Here is a 27,375-nt window from a genome sequence, read left to right as displayed (position 1 = left end):
GATCACTGCTCATAAGGGGATCAAAGACCAACAGAGGAGAAGGAGAATAAACATGAACTATCTGAAGTGTGTTAAGTGCATTGAAGGAAAATATCACAGTGCTGCGAGAGAGCTAGTGATTTAAGGGAAGGGGCAACCTCCCACTGTTTTAAGTCTAGTTAATTGACTATATGTGTGTGTGTAGAAAACTTGTATTCAGGAGAGGACAGAATATTTATATCTAGAAAAAGTTTAGAAAAAGATACCGACTCATTCATACTTAACATCTGGATTATAGGGCTTTATTGTCTCAAAGCTGTATGTGATTGTGTGTCAGAGAGTGTGTGTGTGTGTGTGGGGGGGAGAGAGAGAGAGAGAAGCAGAGAGAACAGTACAAAGGAAGACTCTTTTAGAAAAACACTCTAAGGAGCCAGAGGGCTCACAGCAGCTAATCTCCATCATGCTTTCCAGGCCCCACCCCCCTTCCTTCTCATCATAACTTGTGATCTTAGAGGCGTGAAAGAATTTGAGCCCCTCCCCCAGCCTGACCATCTCTGTTGGCCGCTCAGCCAGGATCCACGTCAAATCCAGCTGGGAGCGCAAACCCCAGGGCCACGCAAGAGGTGGTGGGCTTGCAGGCTGGTTCCTCACCCAGTGGCCATGGGCGACAGCAGTGGGCAGCCTGGCATCCACACCTACAAATCCCTCGCTGAGGAGGGCCCCTTCAGCTCTGTGGAGCCGCCCAAAAGACCCACAGGGAGCCTGGTCATGCACAGCATGGCCATGTTCGGCCGGGAGTTTTGCTATGCGGTGGAGGCGGCCTACGTGACCCCAGTCCTGCTCAGCGTGGGCCTGCCCAAGAGTCTCTACAGCATGGTGTGGCTTCTGAGCCCTATCCTGGGATTCCTGCTGCAGCCCGTGGTGGGACTGGCCAGCGACCACTGCCGGGCCCGGTGGGGGCGGCGGAGACCCTACATCCTCACGCTGGGCGTCGTGATGCTCCTGGGCATGGCTATGTACCTTAACGGGGACGCTATCGTATCAGGTCAGTGGGCAGCACAAGGTGGGCAGGCCGGGAGAAGGGTCCTGTTATGAGCTCACTGAAAGGAGAATGCAGATTTCTCTACGCCACAGTCAGAAATTGGTTAAAACCGATTCTGTCTCCTAAGTTACACTGTTTCCACCTTTGAGTGACCCAAATTCTGTGGTTAGGCACCTTTACTTTTAGAAACATCAGGATACATTATTTTTCAATTGTGAGAATTTGAAAATAGGATTATATTTTTACCTATTTTATTAAATTACATATTTTTACATATTTATCAATTATAGGGTTTTTTTTGTGCCCATTATACCTTATTTAGTACTTTCTCAAATTAACCAGCTGCCAAATGGCTCCATAAATTTTTACAATAAATGTAACTTTGTGTCCAGATGAGAGTTAATTATGTTCACAGCTTTCTGTGGAGTCTTTTAATAGGTACAGGGCATCAGCCTGGTAGCTCAAGGGGACATTTTTGCACTGCAAATTGTGGACATAAACCTGATGGTGAGCACTTTTTCTAGCCATTAATCAGCCACCACCAATTAGTCAGTAATTGGTGGTAGTACATATTGCATTGAGAAAAGAATCGTTAAACTTAAAAATAGCACACAGTTTTTGAGCATTAACTCTCAGGCTAGCAGAATGGATGATAATGAGACAGGATAATCAGTTATCATTTGTATATATTTAAAAGAGGGCATACATCTATAAATGTAGGGCATTTCTGGAAGAAATTACAAAAAACCTGAAAAGAATTGTTGCCGATAGGGAAGGAGTACTAAAGGGCTGGGGTGAGAGGGGGAGAGTAGGCTTATTTTTCACTTATTTTTTTACTGTATTTTTAAAAACAGGTACATACAGGGAGATCAGCTTGGTGCTTTGCGACCACCTAGAAGGGTGGGATAAGGAGGGTGGGAGGGAGACACAAGAGGGAGGGGATATGGGGTTATACATATGCATATAGCTGATTCACTTTGTTATACAGCAGAAACTAACACAACACTGTAAAGCAGTTATACTCCAATATAGATGTTAAAAAAAAACATGTGCATATATTACATATTAAAGTTTAAAAAATAAACTGAAAGCAAGGGAAATAGTTGTGCGTGAGTCAGTGAACTGTGGCACAGCCGTAGGATGAATATTATTTAGCTGTTAACACTGTGAAGTTTCTCTTCATCAACTGAAATGATCATGTACAACACGATCCCATTAGTCAGTGCTCCTCAAAGGAGAGTCCTCCAACCCAGGAGTCCCCAACCCCTGGGCCACGGACCGGTGCTGGTCCATGGGGGGCCAGCGAGCGAAGCCTCATCTGCCACTCCCCATGGCTCCTGTCACCCCCCGAACCATCCCCCTCCATCGCTCGCATTACCGCCTGAACCGTCTCCACCCCCCCACTCCCTGTCGTGGAAAAATTGTCATCCACGGAACCGGTCCCTGGGGCTGGCCTGCAGCATCAGCCTCAGTGGGGGGCTGCTAGAGGCCCCACCTTCCACCTACTGATGAATCGCAGGAGATTCACGGGAGGTGGAGCCCAGCAATCTGTTTTAACAAGTTGTCCAAGTGGTGGTTACACACTCTGAAGTTTGAGAAGCACTGCATAAGGGCACAGGTGCACACCTCTCTACGTTAGTGCGTAAAGGGATGTCTGAAGGATGACCAGATCTAGGGGCTGGGATCTAGAAGCATCTCCTCAGCTTTTCTATATGGTTGGAATGGTTTACAATCAGCATGTATACTTTTTTAAACAGCTTTATTTAAAGAGATGATTCACATACCATAAAAGTCACCATCTAAAAGTGTACAACTCAGTGCTTCTTCATATATTCTCAAGGTTGTATGACCATCATCACTATCTAATTACACATTTTCATCCCCCCGACCAGAAAGAAACCTGGTAACCATTAGCAGTCACTCCCCAGTTCCTTCTCCCTGACGGTCCTAGGCAACTGCTCAGTCTCCTTTCTGTCTCTAGAGAGCTGCCTTTTCTGCACATTCACTGCATCATTTTTAAAACTTGAAAAAATAATGAAGCTGTTTCTTATTTGGAAAAGCAAAGCAAAATGAAAGTAAAGGGAAATAATTTGATGACAGGAGGTCCGGGTGGAAATAAAAATGCGGATCATTCTAAACCAGGATTTAGGAGACCAATGTTTGTTTGTCTTTTAGCGTTGATTGCTGACCCAAGGACGAAGCTGATTTGGGCCATCAGCATCACCATGATAGGTGTGGTTCTCTTTGATTTTGCTGCTGACTTCATTGATGGGCCTATCAAAGCCTACTTATTTGATGTCTGCACCCATCGAGATAAGGAGAGGGGCCTCCACTACCATGCCCTCTTCACAGGTAGGGAATATTCCAGAAAGTCTATCCTTCGGCTCCCCAGATAGGGAGGCCCTTCCACTGAAGCCATCCAGTGTCTCAGCACTCAGACTTTTTCAATGAATGGATCCGTTGATGGACTGCTCCCATCACGCGGGCTCTGTCCTCCAGTGCATTTCTCTTGTGACCAGGCTGTGGAGTTTTTGCAAAGGAAGTTTATACAAGAGCTTTCTGAAGAGCCATTTGTGGAGACCTTTACAACTAAAATGAAAAGAGGCCTTGTAGACTTGACTTTATTTTTTGTTTTGTTTTATTTTTTAATCAGTAATATGTAGCATCAGCATTACTTAGGAGCTTGTTAAAAATGCAGCTTCTTGGGCCCCTCCTCCAGTTATTTTGATTCAGTGGGTTTGAGGTGAGGCCTAGAAAATTGCATTTTTACTGACTACCCCAGATGATTCTGTGGCAAGTATCCCAAGAATCACATTTGAAAACAAAAATAGAAACAAACCAAGCAAATAAAAAGCCCCAAGTCTTAAAGGTTTCTTAGTTGTATAAAGAGTTAGCATTTCCTCAACCTCCTGGTTTGGAAAAGGCCATGCCAGGAGGACAACGGGAGGCTCTCTCCATTTCTTGGGGCCATTGCCGGCTTCCTTTGGTTGCTGTTGGGTCCTTCATTTAGAGCAATGCTACTGATGTTCAGCATGAATTTATAGAGCTCCAGTTAGGACTTTTCTAGGACTGGGGTGTCATGCACAAGATGACAGTATGATCCTGGCCTGGGAGCATTTCTGTGTCTACTCGTGGGGACTCTATTTGATTGTCTTCATCGCCCAGCCAATATATTTTATGTTTTGACATCTCCTGTCTCCTCCCATGGCCAGGTAGGTCCCATGAGAAGCAAAATCTTGAGTTTTGTCCAGTTTGTGTCTCCGCAGGCCAGAGCGGCACCTGCACGGAAGCCGTTGGCTCAGTAATTTGTTGTTAGAGCAAATATTTGGCTGGTGAGCCCTGGAAGGATGGGGCTGCCCAGCAGAGGGTATTTCCTCCGTGCTCCAGGGCAGACAGAGAGCAAGAGTCCAGCCCGTCTGTGGGGCCCCCGAGCCCCCTGTCTACAGCTAGAAGGTCCCAGAATAGAGATTCAAACTGCATCTTCCTAACTGAAATCCCACAGTTCCTGCTGCTTTATCGTAATCTGCAAATTACTTACAGCAACATCATGGGAGACTTCTTGGCTTTTGAACGTGACACATTGAGAGTCTTATTGCTCTAAGTACTTTGGGCAATATGGCCACTCCTTCCCGGCTTACATCAGTGTTAGTCTTGGCCAAACAACCTCTGCTTTGCTGCCTCTGTGTTAGAAGACTGAGCCCTGTATTTTGGGAACTTTTCCAAGGTTAACACATGGTAGTATTTCTATTGAGTTCGATGAAATGTCTTGAAGTTTTCTACTGATAACTAGTGTATAGTGGTCTCAGCAAACGTGACCTGGGTTTAGGCTTTCACTGTATCTTTCGTACTTATCCTTTAACTGATTTTCCAGTGTCTAATTTCTTCCTATTCCAACTGAAACAACACGTAGCTTCCAGCTTCATATTCCTAAAAGACAGCTATGACCGGGCACTTTCCTGTTCAATGACCTGCAGTGGCTCCTGTTGACAAATTATGAATTAATCGACAGTCAATCTAAGAAAGAAATAGAGAATTTTAGTCAAGCCAACCTGAAGATTATAAACCGGGAGACAGTCTCTCAGAGAGCTCTAAAACTGTTCCTCCCATTAGAGGTCAGAGCACAGTTAGATCTGAGACAAAGGGTTATACATCAGATGACGTATTGACAGTTTACATAGTCCAGATCTGCACATACAAGGTGAGTAGTGGGTCATCGTGACCACTTACAGGATTAAGAAAGGAATGTTATCTCCTAAGGGGTTACCTTGCTGGTGCCAGGAGAAAATTGCTCCTTATCGAGCAAGTATTCCTGTGTCTTATACAGCGGTCTGGTTAATGTATAATACAGATGCACAATGCACACTGAAGGGGAGGATGGAGGCCCAAATGGGCAGAGAGAACATTTTATGTTTAAATTTTTCTCGTCTTGCCATAAAATATGAATTTTATTTCATCACTCCCCATTTGCCTACTGAATCAAGATCACATTCCTGGACAGGGTTCAAACTCCCCACAATCTGTTCCTACCCTACATTTCAAGCTTTGTTTCCCGTTACTCCCGCTACATCCTCTGCGCTCTGAGCATTTCCCCAGCATGTTCCCAGGGGCAGAATCCAGGTCTGTTTTACTCACTGTATCCCTGTACCGCCACCACTGCTTGGCATATTGTAGGTGCTCAAAGTGAATATTAATGGAACAAACCAAGGAGACTGCCCTTTCCTTTCCAGCTTCTGGGGCTTTACTCACACTGAAATTCCCTTCCCCCTTTTCTCCCTTTGGAAATCAAAGCTGCTTAGAAACTTTCTTCTGCCCACTTCCTAGAGAGAAGTCCCCTCGATTCTCTTCCAAATTGCAGGCAAACTTAATTTCTAATTTGGTCAGAGGCTCCACCCACAGCATAATCAAAGCACAGAAGTTCATCAGGTGTCAATGAAATGGATAATTCCCGCAGGAAGAGATAGCGGAGGCTACAGTTCACCATACACATAGCCTGAATTTTACTTCCCCTGTGGCCTATGTGGCCTGCTTGGGCTGCCATAACTGAATACCACAGACTGGGGGGCTTAAAGTACAGAAATTATGTTCTCACAGTTCTGGAGGCTGGAAGGCCAAGATCAAGGTGCCAGGAGGGTTGGTTTCTGGTGAGATCTCTCTTCTTGGCTCGCTCCCGGCCATCTTCTCGCTGTGGTCTCACACGGCCTTTCCTCTGTGCATGCACTCCTGGTACCTCTTCTTCCTCTTATCAGGACCCCAGTCCTATGGATTAAGGCCCCACTCTTATGACCTCATTTAATCTTAATTAGCTCCTTAAAGGCCCTATCTCCAAATATGGTCACTTTGGGGGTTAGAGCTTCAACATATGTCTTTTAATGAAGAAAGCAAAAGCTTTCCTAGAACCCCACAGACTTCTGCTTGTTTCTCATGGGGCACAATTAGGTCACATGAGCACCCAGGGGCCTGGGAGGTTGGAAAAAAGAGAGGGTATTTTGGGGGGTGGGGAGCATATCCCTGAATCAAATTGGGGTTCTGTTAGCCAGGAGGAAGGGGTGGTTATTAATACTGAATAGGCCAAAACTAGTAGCTACCACATAGAATACAAACACAACTGAGTATTAGCCTCATGAGTACAATTAAAGACCAAGACTATTGTAAGAAAGTGACAGCCAGAGCTTCCAAATCGCAATCTCTTAGTGAATAATGAAGAGGTAGTTACATTTTAAAGTCATATTCACACTTTTACCTGATCACATTTGTTATATTCACATTCTCTCCTGAATTATAACTCACGGTGGATTTATCCATCTCTTCTACAAGATTTGTAAACTACAAGATTTGTAAAAACATGAAGATTCACCTGCAAACTCCCATGGCTTCCAACTCATTGCCTTGCCATTAGCAGGCACTTAGAAGTGTTAGCTATGTAAAAAGAGACTCTAGGTTTTATAACCCTGCTTGTATTTCGGGAAGTTTTACAAATCACAGCGATCAGATGAATATGCTTATATAGTTACCTTGCTTTGTCTCTTGACCAGCATGAACCTCAGCCAACTGTCTCTGGCTATAGGGGGACCCCCGAGGGTGTGTGGATGGCTCAAAGCAAGTTCTTTCCTCTACTAGAAAAAACAACTTAAAATACCTTCCTCCTATAAAACAAGTAAGTCTCACCTTATTTAAAGTTTAGATTCTAAAGTCCCTGCTTAAGTGATAATCACAGAGAGTCCACATTATTTGTAAACACCTCTCAGATCATTCATAAAATACAGTAGACCTCGTTTTGTGTATATAGATCTGCATAGTGATGGATACAGGTAAATACATCTGCAGATTCATCTCCTCTTTAGTGTTTACTTCTGGACGTGGGCTCGATTAACAGAATAGCAGATAGGACAACCCATATTATTTAAAATGTTCTTTTTACCTTTCTTGCGCTCTCTCTCCCTCTTTTTAAAGTGTGAATCATTGAATTCTGTTGAGTTAAACGTGGATGTGTGACCCCACTGTGGTGTCCTTGCTCTGAATGGTAGACCACATTAAAAAATGGAGAGAAAAATAATGAGCAGTGCATTATCACTTTGCTTAGTCTTTGCATACATGCCAGACCTCCCAAATTTACATGAACTTGGCAAAGAGATGTCTATAACATTCTGCTTGAAACAAGCATTTTATAATAAAGTCATGTTCAGTTTTAGGGCCCATTTTGATTTTCATCATCAGCAAGATATCATTTACCTGAGGAATCCAATCATTCGAGTAAATTGAAATTCTTTTTTTTTTTCTTAATTATTAGCACCTTTAATTATTATTTATTTATTTATTTATTTATTTATTTATGGCTGTGTTGGGTCTTCGTTTCTGTGCCAGGGCTTTCTCTAGTTGCGGCAAGCAGGGGCCACTCTTCATCGCGGTGCGCGGGCCTCTCACTGTCGCGGCCCCTCTTGTTGCGGAGCACAGGCTCCAGACGCGCAGGCTCAGTAGTTGTGGCTCACGGGCCTAGTTGCTCCACAGCATGTGGGATCTTCCCAGACCAGGGCTCGAACCCGTGTCCCCTGCATTGGCAGGCGGATTCTCAACCACTGTGCCACCAGGGAAGCCCGAAATTCTTTTTTATTTATTTCAGAGATGTAGTCCAGGCCCAACAATTCCAAATGCTTTGTGAGTAAGTGTCAAAGGGTTCACTGCCAAAATATTTTCCAGCATATTTCTGATTTTGTTTGTTTTTTTTTTTTTTAAGAAAAGACCCTACTGGCTTCCAGAAGGACATTTTAGTCCTCCAGCTTCTTCTGTCTCTTATGTGTAAGGGTAACTCTATCTGCCCTCCATCCCTGGCGAATGTGGTAGCTATGCTGTGTTTAGTGGATCCACCCTCATCCCTTCACCCCATGCCTTCACCTTTGGGTGCATCTGAGGCTGTGGAACCCACACTCACCAGAAGTAGATTCCTGCCTTGTGTCAGAATGCTTCTCACCAAGCCTATGTTGCTAAATTAACCCAAGGCCTTGCTCTCCTTAGCAGCGGGCTCCATCCCACCAAAGGCGGCTGGGACCTGACATGATGGGAAAGGCCGTCCCAGTTCACATCCTGGCTCCTCCTCCTGCTGAGTCGCCTTGGTATTTCTGAACTTTTGTTTCCTCACAGTGGTGTGAATCTTTACACAATGCTACTTATTAGTATCCTGGCAAATGGTCCCAGGTCCAGAGCAAGGAACCATTTAAAAGGATTCAACACCAAATGTTTATATGTACTAGATTTCCTCCATTCCCGCCGGACCTGTGAAAGTTTTATTTGTATATAATGACTCAGTGAGAAACTTGCCCCATGTACATCTTCGGAAGAAGAATGGGTAACTTCTTAGGCTCAGCCTCTTTTGATTTTTCTGTTTCTTTAATACTTCAAAGTATGCATTAAAATGCTAGTGAAACAAGTGCTCAGATTAGAAATAATTAAGAACTAACAAAATGAGTCCTAAAAATAAATTTCAGATATGGGCCCCTTTGACCAAACCTATACAAGTGGAAAGAAACCACGTTTCATGTTAGAGTCGGTTTTAACTTCTCCTTTAGGACTCATTGCTGCATGAGTGGATTTCTTTCATCAGCTGGGTTCCCTTTGAAGTTTCTGCCCCCGGTGAACTTTCATATCGCCTCACTCAGGCAGCTTGGAGAGGATGTGGCCAGAGCAGAAGCCAGGATACAGAAACTTCAGCTTTGAGGGTGACGTGAATAACTTAGGGCAAAACAGTTAATGTCTCCAAACAGCCATCTCTTTTCCCATTTCAGCACCTACCTCTCAAAGAATCTCAAAGGCAGGTTAGAGAAGGGAGCCCCTGAGGGCATTTTTCCCTGACTTCGGTTGTCTGCCAGAAATCTTTCCCCAGATACCAATTGGCCAGCTTGGTTTGCTTTCACTCTTTGTTACAATCTGGTCACATAGCCCCTCCTCAGTGATGTGTTCCTGATTACCTGATAATATGTTATTTGTTCATTTGTTTGTTGTTTATTGTCTGCCTCTATAGCCAACATATAAGCTCTCTGAAGACAGGAATATTGTCTTTCCTGTTTGTTGCTGTATCACCAGTGCTTAGAATAGTTCTGGGAATATGCTGAAGAAATATTGATGAGACCAATATTCTATTTTAACATCCTCATTTTACCTATGAGGAAGCTGTGTTGCCGAGAGGTAAGTGACTAACCCAAGGTCACAGAGCTGAGTAGCGGTAGACTAGACTAGGGGCAGAAGCCAAATAGCCAGCCAGCCAGCCAGCCAGCCAAAGACCTGGGTCATGCTTTTGTTTGGATTCACCTCAAAGCTGAGCCCCAGGGAAGGTCTGTATGCACATAGCTTATTGGGGAAAGGATTCCAGAGGTTGAGAGTGAGCGAATGGGGGGAGTGGAACAGGCCAATACAGGAAGCATTACAGAGTTGGCCTTTGCTCTCAGCGGCTGCCTCTATCTCACCAGGACCCTCCAAGGAGCCTTACATAGTGCATCTCGGAACTCTCCAGCTGGGAGGATCAAGTGGGGGAGCTGAATGCACTGGCCCCAGTCTCCGCCGGCCAAGGGTGCTCCCATGGGTTTTAACCTCCCTTGTGTGAGTGCTGCCCCACCTGAGTGTGGGTTCCCTCAGGCAAGGTACCTGAGCAAAGAGGGCCCAGGCTAGCTCAGAACTGGTCACCGCAGCGGCTGCTGGAGAAAGGAGTGGGACGGGGGTGCCGAGAGGACCTGCCATGTCCACCAGGGCTGCCTGATCCAGCTCGTGACTTAGTCCTGAGCTTTTTCACTCTAGCGTAGGTGCTCCATGTTGTTTGGTCACCATTAGGAGGAGTTAAAGCATTTTGCAAAGTGCTCAACAATTTACCTTATAGTAAAATGAGCTGTTGCAACTCAGAACTAAAATATTAGTTCTGCAGGCTTAAAGAAAACTCATGGAAGCCACAAATGGCTCCAGAATCGGACCAATTAATGACTTGACTATTTCTAATCCTTAAGCACGAACAGGAGTCAGATTTTACATGTCACGTCAGAAAATGAGAAGTTTCAAGAACCTTCTCTGAAATAGGGTAGCAGTAGTCATTCATAGACTCAAATCAAGAAACTTGCCTTTAGAAAATGTTGAGATAAGGTGAATGCTTTTATGGGAACCATTATTGCATTAGACATGTCAGCAGCTTTCACAGGAACACAAAGTGCGGTCTCAGTGCTCTTACCCTCTGGGGCAAACACTCCCCCAGTTCTCTGTGTGCGCGTGTTTGATTAAGTAGTATATGATTCTGGCATTGCTTTGCTGCAAATTTCTTAGCCTACAGCATAACCGATGCTCAGTAATGGAAAATGTTGGGTGAATCTTCATGTCTGAAATGGGTGTGAATCCCAAACCCCAAACTTAATTTAATTGCATCTGTGTTAAGCCCCATTGGCACAGGATGGAGAAAACTTAGTGTCAGTCCCTTTGGAATATTCTCCCACCCCTTTCCCCAAGGATTGCATCTAAATTCTGAGAGCTTAGAGTAGAAAGGTTTCAGGGCAGGGAGGATCTGGGTTTTAGCATCATGTGTTCACACTGGCATTTACTTGGCTGTCCCTGGTCCCACAGTGTCTCAGTGGTCAGGCTAAACTGGTCACAGTTGCATTCACTCTCATCCTTGTCTTCAGGGCCCCTTCAGAACCCGGGGATTCTCGGCTCCCTCCACCCCCATGCCATTCTGCTCTTCCCACGCCTGCCCGTATGTGGGGAGCTCTGTGAGCTGCAAACTCTCTGTGCTCTGATTTCCTTGTCTCTAAAATAGAGATAAAAATACAGTTGATCCTCGTTATTCATGGATTCTGTGTATGTGAAGTCATCTGCTCACTAAAATTTATTTGTGCCGTCAAAATCAATACTTGCAGCTTGTTTGAGATCATTGCAGGCATCTGCAGAGTGGAGGAGAAAAATTTTGAGTCGCCCCATGTGCTTGTTCCCGGCTGTGGTTGATCAAGGTGACACTCTGACTTCTTGTTTTGATTCTCACACTGTAAACAGATGTCCCTTTACTGGTATATTTAGTGCCAATTTTTTTCTTTGCATTTTTTTTTGGTGATTTCACTATTTACAGCGGCCCTAAATGTGGTGCTGAAAGCACTGTCTCGGATTCATAAGTGCAAGAACGTTGTGATGTGTCTTATATGGAGAAAATATGTTTAATAAGTTTTGTTCAGGTGTGGGTTATAGTGCTGTTAGCCATGGGTTCCATGTTAATGAAACTACCGTATATTAAATAAGATATCTTTAAGCAGAAACACACGTAAAACAAGGTTGTATGTTGATCAGTTGATGAAAATGAGACTAGAGGCTCACAGGAACTTAACACTGTATTTCCCCTCAGAGCAGTAGTTTACTATTCACGAATTCAGGGCTTGTGGAGACTTTCTAGAACGTAACTACCACTAATAATAAGAATCAGTGGTAGTACCTTCCTCAAAGGGTTGTTCTGAGGATTGTATGAGTCGTAAATGTCAAGCACCTAGGACAGAGCCTGACACACAAGCTCATCTGTCTCCATCCACCGCACAGCCGTTTCTTTCTTGAGGTCTTAATGTCCCCCTGGGGTCTTCCCAGGAAATAAAGTACTGGTCCCTTCTGCTCTTGGGTCCCCCAAGCTACCTGCAGGAGGTTCTGCTCCCCACCTCCCATCCTCCCACCCCAACTAAGCCCAAGGAGGAGGAGCACAGCCTTCATTGCCGTAGGGATTCGCCAATATATGCACACCCATCATGAATGCCCTGCCTACCCTGGGAAGCCTTGGGTTTTTTTTTTAATTTTTTTAAATTATTTTATTTTATTTTATTTTTGATGGGGAAGAAATAGTGACTTTATTCAGAAACCAGCAAACCAAGAAGATGGTTCCTAAAGAACCATCTTAATTCGGGGTAGAATTTGGGCTTCTTTTGTGCGAAGGGAAAAGGGGAAGCGGGAAGATTTGAGATTAGAGGGTGAAGGCAGATTGCAGACTTCTTGGAGCCGCCTGGCCTTCAAGGAAGCATAGCATTTCTTTGTTCTTCTGCTTGCTCAGCAGGCTGGATCACAAGGCTCCTACAGATCTCACAGCTCTTGCGTTGTGTGTTTGTCTTTCGGTTGACAGTTTAGTCCAGCAGCAATGCATTCAAGGATGGACGTGGAGCATTCCAGGTCAAACAAGCAGGTTGTCCTGACCCTGTGTCATCCACCACTGCTTCCCAAGGCCTGTCCCTCGGCTCACACCTGGGGCTGCAGGGGGATCCCCTTGGGACCAGATGATGGGGAAGGAAGAATTCCCAGCCCGGTTCTCCATCGGTCGGCTCAGTGTGAGGCACATGGCTGGCCGCAGATGGGGCCTGCACTCCAGCCCACTCAGGGGTGGCCTGAACACCAGGGTGAAGGGCAGAGCTGCAAGCAAGTTACTTTCACTGGACCCTTGTCCCCAGAGGGGAAGCGTGTACCTGGGTGTGGTTGCCAGTACTGCTCCCAGACCTCAGTTGCCCCCCTCAGGAACTCGGAGCGCTGACCCTGCTCAGGAGTCCACATCATATGTCATCTGCAGTGATGGGAGCACAGGCTTGGGTCTGCCAGTCACGTCCCACACCTTACCACCCCACTGGGCCAAGCAGAGGGTGGGCACCCCTCCCGGCTCCAGTTAGCCCTCAGGTCAAAGGCCTCTATGAGGTGCTGTGTGCCTGTAGGTGGAATACATGGGTCCAGGACCCCAGGGCAGGGCTGGGCAGCTCTGCCTCTTGTCGTCTCCTGGACCACTGGTGAGTTCATGCTCTCCAGCCCTGCTGCTCTGGGCTCTGTGGGGTCAGAAGTTCTGTTTCCCAAAGCTTCCTTCAGGTGACTCAAAAAGGTGCCGTTGACCTAAGATCTCTGGATGCCCCTTTGTTTCTCATGCCTGGGTCACAGACAGGGCCACTTGACTCTGGTCCGCAGGAGGAGGGAGGGCTGCTCCGCATGGGGCAGGAGCAAGGCCCCCTCTTGCCCAATTTTGACGGTAAACGGCCATGTGCAGCACTCTTGCCCCCAGACGGTCACGGTGACCAAGGCCTAGGTTTCTTGGAGAAGGGGACACATCACACAGTAATCCACTGGGCCTAGCAGAGCTGGTAGCTGAGGGTGAGCAGAAAGTAGGATGGATTCCAGCGTGAGAAGCTTCCTGGGGTCCTGGAGGGGCTGCTCGCAGAACCTCCTCCAAGAGGCCCACGTGAGCAGCTCAGTGGTTAGGCTGTGGTGGACGCCGTGGTGCACATTCAGACCCACCATCATGAAGGAAGGACTCGCTCTCACTCCTGAACCTGTGCTGCCTCGGCTTCCTGGCGGAAGCCTTGTTCTTAAGTCACATTTTCTACTGAATCTACCATCTATGCCTTTGGAGCCTAAGGGCTTTTGAAACTCAGAAGCAAGGAGATACCTTCTTGTTTCTCTGCTTTCTACTTTCATGTCCTTCCCCCAAGCAGTGAGGCATCCTGGCTCAGCTTGACTGTGAAGGAAGGGCCCAGGGGAATACCAGGGTAGTTGTGGGCAGACGGAAACCATTGTCAGTACTTTAAATGTATTATCTCGTATCTCTTAAGAGACGAGTTGCCTTGTAAATGTAAAGAAGTGTCAGGTCTGCTTGTGTCTTCTCTCTCTTTGATTGATTTTCCTGGTACACTGAGCCTCCAGGAGTGCAGGTCATGTCTGCGTTGTTCATTGCTGTATCTCCGGTGCCCAGCACAGTTCTTGGTGGGAGTAGTGCTCTATCAGTTTCTATTGAGAAACACATGGGGTCAAGGTCTCTCTTTCTCTCTCTCACACACACTCACTCATACACACCTAGTAGCTGGTACTTATGTTAGCTCTCTGGGATTTAGTGTGTATGTGTTTGGTGTAGGTAGGAACCTAGTCTGACACTTTCTTTTTTTAAAATAAATTTATTTATTTTATCTTTATTTTTTTGGCTGCATTGGGTCTTCGTTGCTGCACGCAGGTTTTCTCTAGTTGTGGTGAGCGGGGGCTATTCTTTGTTACGGTGCGTAGGCTTCTCATTGCGGTGGCTTCTCTTGTTGTGGAGCACGGGCTCTAGGCGCGTGGGCTCAGTAGTTGTGGCTCGTGGGCTCTAGAGCACAGGCTCAGTAGTTGTGGCGCATGGGCTTAGTTGCTCCGCGGCATGTGGGACCTTCCCGGGCCAGGGCTCGAATCCGTGTCCCCTGCATTGGCAGGTGGATTCTTAACCACTGCGCCACCAGGGAAGCCCCAAGTCTGACACTTTCATTGCTATTTTCTGAGCACGTAGAAAAGAATCAGAACGACTCTCTCATGAGCCTCCCAGGAATGTGGAGGTCTTTTGTCTGTCACCTTGCTGAGGTGTGGAAGCTGGCAGCACACTGCTAGCTCTCTCATCTTGAGCTCTTTCTCCATCAGCGTGGAGGTTGTTCAGTCCACACCTGAAGCAGGGAAGCAGTTCCAGGCACGTGGTATGTGCCGCGTTTGACTCAGACAGACTCTCTTTAGATTCCTTGGTCCTGAAACTCTCCCAGTTTCCTATTTTACCTATTATAGTTGTGAACAAAAGAAAAAATAATACATATTTCTATACGCTTGGACGTCTTCCAGGAGGAACCATTGTTCAACCTGTATCATTAGTTATGAAATGCAATATCTGTCTGCTGAGCCATTCACTCTCATGGGGTTGGCTCTGGTGTGAGTTTGACATCACGGCCTGGCTCTGTGAAGGAGGAGCCTTCTTTATGAAGAAGGCTGGACCACTTGTGGGCCCTTCCTTGTAAAGGCTGGTTATCTAACATGGCAGCAGGTGCCCTTTGGATGCTCCAGCTTATGATTTGGCCAATAGCCTGGGGATTGACTCCAGGAGCCCCAGGGAGGCTGGTGTTGGCAGCAGAGATAAATGTAACCTGGATGCAGACGTGGGAGTTGATGCTAACCTCTGTTACAGCTGCGACGACTAGGCTTTGTTTAGGAGACTATTTTGAAGATACAATTCTTAGTTTAAGCAGAGGCAGTAAAAAGTAAAGCATTCAGTAAGTTCCTACAGCCCTCTGCTGGCCCTCATCATACCTGAAGGTGTGAATAGATAAAGTTAAATGTTTCCATACAGAATTTTAATATGGTGCCTAGTAAAATAATATCCCCAATGGCCTACTATTCCTTCAAGGCATGTTCTAACTTTTAGTTATGTCTCACACTAGCTTTGGGACAAACAAAATCATTTTGCTTATTTTTCCCCGCTTCCCCGAGAGAAGAGAGGATTGGAAATACTTTCAGATACTTGTAGCATGTTTTACTTAACTGATTAGTGAGGGAACCGACAGGGAAGACATAAAGAACAGTTTCCCCAAGTTCTTGCGGGATAAATGTATATGTGTGTGTGTTTAGCGAAAGAAAAAAAATACTAAGTTAGATACAAATCTGATTAACCTTCTACAAGGCAATATAACTATAATTCCTCTGTAATAGTTCTACCAGGTTACGAAAGCATGGTTACAAATCATAGAACCCTATTAATATCTGCAAATTATCCTTAGTTTTACAGGACTGCACATCATTGTGCTTTATCAATTGTGGCTTGTTGGTCAAATATCCTATGACAATAAAGTCTCATTCCCAAGAATATCAGATGAGGGTGGAGCAGGTTGCTTGGAAACTGCTCTATCCCCTGAGTACTCAGAAAGTGATATTTGGGCTAGCAGCCGTGGTATCACTGGGGAGCTTGAAAGGAATGCAGAGCCTCAGCCTACACCTGCATGTTTAAAATCAGAACCTGTGCTATAGATTGAATGTTTGTGCCCCCCAGAATCCATATGTTGAAAACCTCCTGCCTAATGTGATGCTCTCAGGAGATGGGGCCTTTAGAAGGTGATTAGGTCAGGAAGGCTCGTGAACGGAATTAGTGCCCTCATAAAAGTGGCCCAAGAACGTTCCCTTGCCACGTCTGCCAAGTGAGATTACAGTGAGAAGATGGCTGTCAATGAGGAAGTGGGTCCTCACCAGGCACCAGATCTGCTGGCACCTTGATCTTGGACTTCCCAGCCTCCAGAACTGTGAGAAAGACATGTCTGGTGTTTATAAGCCACCAAGTTTATGGTGTATTTGTTATAGCAGCCCGAATGGACTAAGACAGCCTGTATTTTAACAAGACGTCTGTGTGATTCATGTGCACATTGAAGTCTCAGAAGTGCTGCTTTATAACGATGTTTTTAAAGATCAGGCTCTTAAACAGTTCTAACTCTTTCCAGGTTTGAGATACATATTTTTTCCACCGTACTTGCTACAGGCCACACTAGGTCAGTGGTTAGCCCAGGTCTCAGCCCTCAGAATGAGCCCCCGATTCTAGTCACTGGGCCTAGAATGGCGAAGTCCTTCCGGCCAGCTCCAGGCAGATCGTCACCCTCCATGCAGCTGTCAGCTTCTCCTGCTTCTGGGTGAGGCTTTGGGATTAGGGTTTCTGTAGGAAGTCAACAGGGCCCTTGGTTTGGGACCTCGTTCTGCCACTATATGTGCTGGTGCTTTACACGTATTATCATGTTAACCCTCACAACACTCATACAAGGAGGGATCACCGCCCCCATTTTCAGAGAGGCACCCAAGGTCACATGAATAGAAAACACACAGGTGGGAATTGAAATCAGCATAATTACAAACCCTTCCTTCTATGTGGTCTCCTGTCACTTACCCGCTGTAGCCTGCGGTTTTCTTATCTAATTCAACTAGACGAGCTACACACATCCTTCTACCTCTAGAATCTTCGGATTCCTTGATATATTGAACTCTTATGAGCTTCACTGCTAATTAAGAGGAATTCTGTAATAATAAATAAACTCTTCAGAGCTCCTCTCTACTGTTTGAGTACCCAGCCCACAGTTCTCACATCATTTATTACAGTTTTTTTTAAAGCAGCTCTTTACTTATCTGCTTCTTCTGCTTGTAACTATCTTCTGGGGAGGAGGCGATTGGGGTGCTGTGGCTTATTTATGTTTATATCCCCAGAAGTTAGTAGCGTTTTTTTATATATATTTAGTACTCAAATATTTATTGAAGTACACGACACTAGTGGACGCAAAACTAGACTAGGAAACCCTTCAATTGTAGGACTCAAGTGTTCGAGTCAATATTTAATATAAATCCATTATGTTTATATCCACATATTTGTATTCATAAAATAAAGCCACCATTCTGTTGCACAGTGGAGGATTTATTTCACACATCAGTTCTTTCAAATGGGCAGGGGTCTTCTGTTCTATATTTTCTCTGCTCAGTGGAACAATAAGTTTGGAGGCATACATGATAGGAGAACTTAATGGCAGTATGACAACCATTGATCTAGTTACAAATGATAGTTTTGAAAACGGAACGTGTAAGTTTTTCATAGGGTTAATTAATATCAGGGGTTCTCAGCTGGGGCCCATTTAGCCCCATGAGGGACGTTAGGCAATGTCAGGAGACATTTGTGGTTGTCAAAACCAGTGGAGAAGTTGTATTGGCATCCAGTGGGAGAGGCCAGACATGTTGCGAAATATCCTACAATGCACAGAACAGCCTCCAAGAAAGAATTATCCAACCCCAAATGTCAGTCGTGCTGAGATTGAGAAACCCTGGTTTAGATAGACCCTCAAATAGTGCTGGGCTTTTAGTATGTTCTTTTCGGTTGAGTGCTTGACTCAGCACACGACCTCTGACATCCACGGCATCTCCATGATTGGATAAAGAGCATCATTGTCTAATGGCGATCCAGACGCACCATATGTCCCAGAGCTGCCCTCTGAATCAGCAACTGTGTGACCACCTCAAGGGCCTTCCCTTCTCGGAGCCTACCAGGGCGCCCACCGTCCAAACAGGTCACTGTATGTGCTATTGATCTGTTTATATATATGCACATCACCCATAACTAGGCCACATATTCCTTGCTGGCAGAGAACATGTTTTTTCATTGCACCCCATTGGCCACCATTTCCCATAATTCCACCTTAAAATGCTTTGTCACTCAGGGCATCATAATGATGCTGTCTTTTTGGAATTAAACAGTTGTTTGTCTGTAAATATCCTCTATGATAAATTGCAACTAGACAGAATGTGAAGTCACCAGAATCATCCGTTCTTCCACCATTCTGGATAAATTAGGATTCATATTATTTGGCGTTCAGATCTGTGTTCCTGGGGTCAGAGTTTATGTAAGTTTAAATGTTTAGGGTTAGAGATAGAGAATTCCTTAAGCTCTGTTTTCTTCGTTGATTCTCTGATGTGTGGGGATGTTGTCTTTATCTGGGAAATAAAATGGAGCCTTCACTCACACAAGAAAAATAAAAACAAACAAACAGAAAGCTGATCTGACTAGGTAGATATTTGTCTTTGGTAAGGCATGATGGGAGGTTGATATGTAAAGGTATTTGCCAGAGGATCAGCCCTACGAAAGCTTGTGATGTAGGTAGAAGGTGTGTTTGGCATTCATCTGCTTACTTCCCTGGACAACCTCCCACCCCATGGTACACCCCCGCTGCAGCCCGGTGTTCTCAAATGTCACTGGTGCCTGCTGCCAGAAGGACCATCTTAGGAGCACTTAGTATTTTGGCGCTGAGACATGCAATGTCTTGTCTGTACCAGGAACACTTGCTTTTTAAAACAGGAACCCAAAAGAATGAATCACTAATGGTAGAATTTCAAATATTAGACCATAAGGGCAGGATCGATTTTGAGAAGTCCTTCCTCCCTCAGGTCACACTGTCTTTAAGTGTAAGCAGGTAAAGAAAGCACCAGAAAGACTTCAGGTCCAGGTCCTGTGAGAGGATAAGATTTTTAAAAATTCATATTTGTTTTTATTTTTTCTGTGGCTGTCAACTGGGAACAAGTACCTTTAGCTTTTTTTGTTTTTTATTTTATTTTACTGAAGTATAGTTGATTTACAATGTTTCAGGTACACAGCAAAGTGATTCAGTTATACATATATGTATATGTATATATACTTTTTCAGATTCTTTTTCATTATAAGTTATTGCAAGATATTGAATATAGTTCCCTGTGCTGTACAGTAGGTCTTTGTTATCTATTTTATATACAGTAGTGTGTATCTGTTAATCCCAAACTCCTAATTTATCCCTCCACCCACACCTTTAGCTTTTCATAGATGAAAGAAGACAGATTCTAAGGCTGTTAGGTCTCTGCAAACTTGTGTTACTCTAAGAAGCTTATTAATAGATCAACAACAATACATAATTATATTTTATTGCAGTCAGAAACTGGTCTTCTTTGGAGCCCTTTAGGGCCAGGAATTTTAGTTCCTAAGCAGTGTTGAGAGTGCAGTTTAGAAAGCTATAGGACTTCAGATGGTGGTAACATTTACTAAGCGCTTACTATGTGTCTGGCACTAGTCCATTTTCCAGTCGTGACCCTACCAGTAGGTTGCTTTTTTATTATCATCCCCATATGACAAGTGAGGAAGTCCAAGGTGACAGCAAGTGCATGCTAGAGCCAGGCCTTGAACCCATGCTTCCTGGCCAAGGTGTCTTAGCTTCTCCCATCATAACCAGGCTGCCTACGCTGTCCTCAGGGAGCTTTCCCACTGAAGGAAATGGAAAGAGAAGATGCTTCTAAATAATGCTAATACAGCTCTTTCTTGCTTTGCAGGTTTAGGAGGTGCCCTGGGTTACCTTTTGGGTGCCATCGATTGGGCCCACCTGGAACTGGGAAGACTGTTAGGCACAGAATTCCAGGTCATGTTCTTCTTCTCCTCGTTGGTGCTCACTTTGTGTTTTATTATCCATCTGTGCAGTATCCCTGAAGCCCCACTTAGAGATGCTGCCAAGGACATTCCCCCACAGCAAGGCCCTCAGGACCTTGCATTGTCATCAGACAGAATGTATGAGTATGGGTCTATTGAGAAAGTTAAAAATGGTTATGTAAACCCAGAGCTGGCGCTGCAGGGAGAAAAAAACAAAAATCCTGCTGAACAGGTAAAGATGCAAATTCTTTTTTATTAACTTAGGAAAAATATTCTTGTTCTTGCCTTTTGTTCAGATTTTTAAAAATTATTCTTTGTCTTTGTTTTGTTTGCTTATTTGATGCGAAAAGTCTTGTGAATCCTCAAATCCCCAATAGCTATTATCCCTTGGAATTAAAACTTTGCACCTAGTAGAAAAATGTGTGCATTTTCTTCTAGTCCTCCTGTCTCTTACTCTTTTCAGACCATCAAACCAGGGAAGATGAAGCCAGTTGAAAAATGTAAGGCCATAAGAGAAGCCTTGAATCATCCTCAGGACACAAGAAGTATCTTCACTTCTTAGATTAGGATTATAAATTTGTATTCCAAATAACAGCATCCCTGGGTAGGGAACTGGAGGAACTAAGAGGTTATTGGGATGAAGCCTTCATTTTATCTTGATCACACAGTAAATAGAGAAAATATGAGAATATAGGTTTCCGGAGACCTGCTTAAACCTTTGCGGCTCCAGGCTACCTGGGGGAGAACACTCACACTCCCTGCTGATCTCAGTTAGGATAGAGCCCCCTTTCTGTGCAGTTCTGCAAGGCAGCACGGAAATCATGGAAGAGCCATACAATGGAACCCATTTGATCATTAAAAGATCTGTGTGTTTTTGAAGATTTATTTAAGACATGATATATCAGATAAAACACACATACATATACAAAATGATCTCCATTGTGGGAAAAGCTACGCAGATACAGAGAAAAAATAGAAAGGATATATACCCAAAATGTTTTTTTTTTTTTTTTAAAGGATTTTCTTATTTATTTATTTATTTATTTATTTTTTATTTTTGGCTGTGTTGGGTCTTCGGTTCGTGCGAGGGCTTTCTCCAGTTGCGGCAAGCGGGGGCCACTCTTCATCGCGGTGCGCGAGCCTTTCTCTATCGCGGCCCCTCCCGTCGCGGGGCACAGGCTCCAGACGCGCAGGCTCAGCAATTGTGGCTCACGGGCCCAGCTGCTCCGTGGCATGTGGGATCTTCCCAGACCAGGGCTCGAACCCATGTCCCCTGCATTAGCAGGCAGATTCTCAACCACTGCGCCACGAGGGAAGCCCTACCCAAAATGTTAATTGAAGTTATTGTCTCTGGGTGACGGGCTAACAGGTGGTTTTCATTTTCTTTTCTAAACCCTTCAGTATATTCAACATTTCTATAATAGACAAGTATTACTTTGAAAATGAAGAAAAATAATGTCAGGGTTTAAGGAACAAAACAAGGCAGGGTTTACTAAAGGTAAGTAGCTATTATAGATTATGCCTGCCTCTTTGCCCTATTGATAGATTATGACTTGCCCTCAAAGAGTCACCCAGCAGAGGCTGTCTTACTCTACCCCAAGGCTGTTGTGATGATCAAATGAAATCAAGTGAGTAGAAGTCTTTTGAAAGGCATAAAACCCTCCACACCATTAAGAAAAGAAATGCATCAAATGTAATTAACTTGTATTAGTATGTGCCACACGCACAACACTGTAGGCTCTGAATGGTTCTATTATGTGACTTAAAAAATAAAAGCAAAACAACATAAGAAAAAAAAAAAGAGAAACATATCTTAGGCTCAAAGCCAAGCATCTGACTCCTCTATTCCAGAAGTGCATCTTGGGAGCTTCCAGCTGAGCAATGGGTGTCTCCAGGGTGTCAGGGCCAAGGCCCTGGCCATCTTGTTTGTCAAAGTCATTACTTTCCAAAACAAGGGTGGCTGTGCAATTTGAGAACTGAGATTTTTTTTTAATGGCAAGATGCCTGAATTATTTCATTTACTGTTCAAACTGGATACCATAAAATCCATCTCTAGTTCCTCCATGCCATCAGTTGCTCCCTTCAATATTTAGTCTCCTTCTGGGAGCACTTTTGTACAGTTCTCTCTCCCCCGATGGCTCTGTGCCTTTTTCACTTATAAATCCATCACCACCCAATGTCCAGTTGACAAAGGTGCATAACGTATGCAGTAAAACAGTTCCCAACGGCTCAGAATCATTGCAAGGGCTTCACAAAGGGAACTGACACGTCAGTGAATAAGATGCCAGCTGAATTTTCATTCTGAGTTAAAATATGCAAAGGGACTTTAAGTATTTACATTCACAGCTTTTACAGAAAGACTAGGCACAATTTTGAAGCTCATATTTATTTTTGGAAGAAAAAAAATTAGGTTAACAATGGAAGCAGGCTGAAAATTATGTATAAGGCAGAAGCATAAATTAATATTTGGAATGAGACTGAATACTTGCTGGTCAGGTTCACTTTTTAAAATTTTGAATTTTTGGAAAGAAAGGAAAGAAAGTGAAGATAAATCACTTAGTCTGAGGCATGAAAATCAGGCTGTTGTTTCTCAGTCTGTACCTTTAATTGCTTCTTCCTGTGGTCAAGGAAAAAAGTAATAGTTCTTCATTGGATTTCTGTTATGGTCACCATTTATTTTAACAAATACCATATTCTACATGCAGAAAATATTTATTTTTCCTAACTCCAAGGTAATTTCTATACTTTTTAATACTGATTAAGTATAAAAAAATCAGTTGAGGCATGGTCATAAATACTACAAAACTGATGAATTAAAAAAATCAACTTGTACAACAAACCTACAATGAGTAAATACACTTTTCTGCATCAAAGAATAAAAAGCATTATCATATAAGGTTAAGAGCTATAAAACAATTTGCTATTACAGTTAAAAGAGAAAATCTCAGGAGATTGTCTTATAAATAAACTAGCCAGAACCCAATATCATTATGTCAAGACTCAGAATAAATAAAAATCTGACAAGAAAGACCCATTACCCCATCATGGTTAATGTTTATTGTCTCAGTGTCTTCAGGGCAGGTGATTGCTTAATATTCCTGAGGTTTCTTTCTTCTCTCATATGACAAGCTATTAAAGGCTCTTTCCTTTTTTTGTATTTCAAAACAGTTGTGTCAATAGTTCAAAATTTTTCATTCTCTCAAGACTACTGATACCAATAAATTATAGCCTCTGGTTTTAACATAATTTAAGTCCAGATTAAAGAATTGTGGGCATATGTAGTCATTGTATGTGTGTGTGTGTGTTCTACAATGTTCTCACTTCTGACTTGACATAGGGCTTGTTTACACCTGTTGGCTGATGGCAGGATCCAGAGAAATAAATTAGGAGGAGGTACCTGGCCCAGAGCAGGGAGCTGATTGGCTCTATGTGGTAGTTTTCTATTGCTACATAACAAACTACCACAAATTTAGCAGCTTAAAAACATACCCATTTATTATCTCACAGTTCTGTAGGTCAGAAGTCTGGGTGGGCTCAGCTGCATTCTCTGCTCAGGGTCTCAAAAGGCTGAAATCAAGGTGTTGGTGAAGCTGCCTTCTCATCTGGAGGCTCCAATGGGGAAGAATCAGCTTCGAGCTCATGCAGGTAGAATCCAGCTTCTTGTGGCTGTAGATGTCCTTGTTTTCTTGTTAACTGACGATGGCCAGGGATCACTCTCATTTCCTAGAGGCCACACCCAGGTCCTTTCCATGTGGCCCCCTCCACCTTCAAAGCCAGCAATTCTTGAGCTTTGAGACTTTCTGGCTTCCCCTTCTGCTCCCAGCCAACTGGGAGAAACATAGAGAAAACTCTATGTTTTTTAAAGGGCTGATGTGACTTGATTAGGGTCACCCAGGTAATCTCCCTATTAATTAACTCAAAGCCAACTGATTAGTAACCTTAGTTATATCTGCAAAATCATTTTGCCATGTAACAGAACAGAATCATGAGGATGGAGATCATAGAGGCCATGTTGGAATTCAGACTACTAGGTTTTAAGAGTCAAGAAAGAGGCTTCCCTGGTGGTGCAGTGGTTAAGAATCCACCTGCCAATGCAGGGGACATGGGTTCAGTCCCTGGTCTGGGAAGATCCCACATGCCACAGAGCAACTAAGCCCATGCACCACAACTACTGAGCCTGCGCTCTAGAGCCCATGAGCCACAAATACTGAGCCCACTGCCACAACTACTGAAGCCCGCGTGCCTAGAGCCTGTGCTCCGCAACAAGAGAAGCCGCCGCAATGAGAAGCCCGTGCACCTCAACGAAGAGTAGCCCCTGCTCGCCGCAACTAGAGAAAGCCCACGCACAGCAACAAAGACCCAATGTAGCCAAAAAAAAAGTCCAGAAATCTAAGAATTATAACCATCTAGGGGCTGGCTTAGATCTATGAGCTTCATCCTCAGCAGTGGTTCTGTTGTTCAAAGATAGGAAGCTAGATGTGTCTTACATCTTGGCTCAAAGCAAGCTCTGTTTCCAGTCCCTTCACCCTTATGTCCCCAAAGCCCTGTTCTTGACCTGAAACTGCTAAGTATCTGCACGTACTTAACAGAACACCTCCTACGAGAACACTCCATGGAAACCTTGGCACCATGCCCAGGAAGTGCGACCTCTTGTGATAGTCTACTGACAGATATGTAACATGGCTGTATGCTTTGCTCCCACAGCTGGCTGTGTGTCTACACTGAACGTCACACCTGTTTGGTGTTTTATTCCAGACTCGGAGGACAATGACCACGAAGTCACTGCTGAGGGCGCTGATGAGCATGCCTCCCCACTACCGCTGCCTTTGCATCAGCCACCTCATTGGATGGACTGCCTTCCTGTCCAACATGCTCTTCTTCACAGACTTCATGGGCCAGGTAAAGCACATGTCTGTGCACACGCTCATTATCTCACACACCAATCCCTCCATCAGCACCTGTGGAGCTTCTGAGCCAGCCTCTAAGATGGGCACAGTAAGAGTGTAGGAAAGAGTACCTTCAAGGAGCTGGCTTACAGACAGGTTCCAGAGGGAAGTTACTATACCCTACACAGCTAGAGGACACTATGCGATGGGACCAGTACTCGATCAAATACAACAAATAAGGAACAAAAATCAAGGTGAACTGTAGCGGTCACAGAAGACTTAATAAAGGAGGTGCAGTGTGATTTGGATCTTGAAAGGTGAGAAGGAGTTGGAGAGGGAGGGGTGAAGGAGAAAACGTTCTAGGCAGGGATAGGAATGGCATGTGTAGAGATGAGTCAGAAACCTGTTGGTTGTACCAGAATATGGGTGGCTGGGTTGCCTAAGGCGGGTGGAGCCAGCTGTTGGGCGGAAGGAGGGGTGTTAAAAATCCAGGGGGATGTTGTTTAGACTTTATGCATTAAGACCTCCTGAGGGTCCTTGGATGGAGGTGTGAAAGGATGAAAGGGTGATGTGCTCATGGGAGAATGAGGTCTGTGCCGCAGGAAGGGGTGAAGAAGCAGAACATGTGAGAAGGGCTCCTTACCACCCTGCACTGGTAACTCAGTGGCCCCAAATCTCTCTTGCAGATTGTGTACCACGGGGATCCCTACGGCGCACACAACTCCACAGAGTTCCTCATCTACCAAAGAGGGGTCGAGGTTGGATGTTGGGGTTTGTGCATCAACTCTGTGTTTTCCTCACTTTATTCTTGTGAGTCTCCTCCTCCTAAGGGTGTCTTCTAAGGGCTAGCGGAATCTTGGATTTTATACATCTGTATTTCTATATTTATCCTTTTGCTCTCTAAAATGCCATATTCTTGATAAATATATGGAGGTCAGGAAAAACTATTTCCTTAGGAAGGACCACATCAAGTAGCCTTTTCCCTAGTGAATTCTGGGTATCATTTTCCTCAGTGATTACTTTGTACTTGCAATCAGTGGGATCCTGATCAAAATGCTTTGGAAAGTAAAAGGAAATCTTGTAAACAATGTGGTGGAGTATTGGATGGATGAGGGATAGTCACAGCCAAGATTATTGATTAACGGTAGGTCTGTGTTCTGCTGGAATAAGATCACTGGTAGCGTTTCATAGATGTGCTTATCAGTCTTGACAGAAAGTAAGAGGGTTGGTTAATAAGCTAGGTGACAAAATGAACATATAAAATAACTTAAGCTCAGATGGGTGGGGTGGTATGTTACAGGACCACTCTTCCAGATTGAGAACAACAGCTTTCCTTCTCAGACACCAGCTTTCCATGGGGTCTGGAGTCTATTAACCCCCCCTTGGCTAAGATTACCTGTGAGGACACTGTAAACAAAGGGATTTCTGGGATTGGTTTTAAATAAGTCCAAACAGATGTACTCCAACTCTAGGGCATCACACAGGCTCGTTTTGTGATTGCTAATTTGTATGGAAATCTCCAAGTGCTCTACACATTGAGTTAAGTAAAAACTCTGGCCTATAAAATGTATGCAGGTCCCCCATTTGGAGTGGAAATTTGAGAGCTTCTCCAGCATTGTGGGGAGAATAGCTGGTCCCCAGGGCAGAGCTCCAGGCTTTGGACAGGCCCAGGGGACAGCAGGGGTATGGCCCAGGCTGGGGGGGAGGCGGTAGGGGACAATCCCTGTTACCATTCTCAGGGCCATCATTCTGTCACTGAACTGTGCTTCTTGTGGGGACGGAGGCTGAATATATATAATGACCCCTAGTCTGGCATTTAGCCCTTTGCCCAGCCATAGCACAGTGGGAAACCTGCTTCGAGATCAAGAAAAATCTCTTCAAAGTATAGCACAATTGGGAAAAGGGGACCTAATATAAGCATATTCATGAGCCCAATAATCATAAAACCATAAAATTCATTACTTTCAAATTTATGGTAACCAAATAGTGGTGGCTTAAAGCTTACATTTCCTCAGCAAACCCATTTTTTTCCCCTTAGAGTGTACGAATTAAGAAAACTCCAAGGTGCTTGCTTTGGCAGCACATATACTAAAAGGAAAGAAAAGAAAAGAAAACTCCAGGAGGACGATTTCAACTACCTAGAATCAGGGAGTGTTAGACCGAAAGGATTTAATAAATTATCCATCTCAATCCCTTTGTGCTTTCAAGAGGTGGGGGGAATATTTACTACTATTCTCATTCTTGTAAGAGGAAAA

At 44.4% G+C, this 27,375-nt stretch overlaps 1 protein-coding gene across 2 annotated transcripts in view; it reads left to right on the top strand.

The window, feature by feature from the left end:
* The first annotated feature begins 440 nt into the window (after window positions 1-440).
* SLC45A2 (solute carrier family 45 member 2) overlaps window positions 441-27,375 on the top strand; it is a 39,096-nt gene continuing 12,161 nt past the window's right edge. Inside the window, exons 1-5 of one of the 2 annotated variants that reach the window (XM_057539755.1) lie at window positions 441-1,024; window positions 3,197-3,373; window positions 20,141-20,466; window positions 24,990-25,133; window positions 25,807-25,891. In XM_057539755.1, coding sequence (XP_057395738.1) covers window positions 640-1,024; window positions 3,197-3,373; window positions 20,141-20,466; window positions 24,990-25,133; window positions 25,807-25,891 — 1,117 coding nt within the window. In that variant the 5' untranslated portion in view covers window positions 441-639. Of the gene's footprint in view, window positions 1,025-3,196; window positions 3,374-20,140; window positions 20,467-24,989; window positions 25,134-25,806; window positions 25,931-27,375 lie in introns of both variants that reach the window. The other variant, XM_057539754.1, reaches the window with a different exon arrangement.

The sequence above is a fragment of the Balaenoptera acutorostrata genome, chromosome 2, assembly GCF_949987535.1.
Source record: "Balaenoptera acutorostrata chromosome 2, mBalAcu1.1, whole genome shotgun sequence".
In the NCBI taxonomy this organism is placed as follows: domain Eukaryota; kingdom Metazoa; phylum Chordata; class Mammalia; order Artiodactyla; family Balaenopteridae; genus Balaenoptera; species Balaenoptera acutorostrata.
This window is presented reverse-complemented; position numbering and strand designations above follow the sequence as displayed.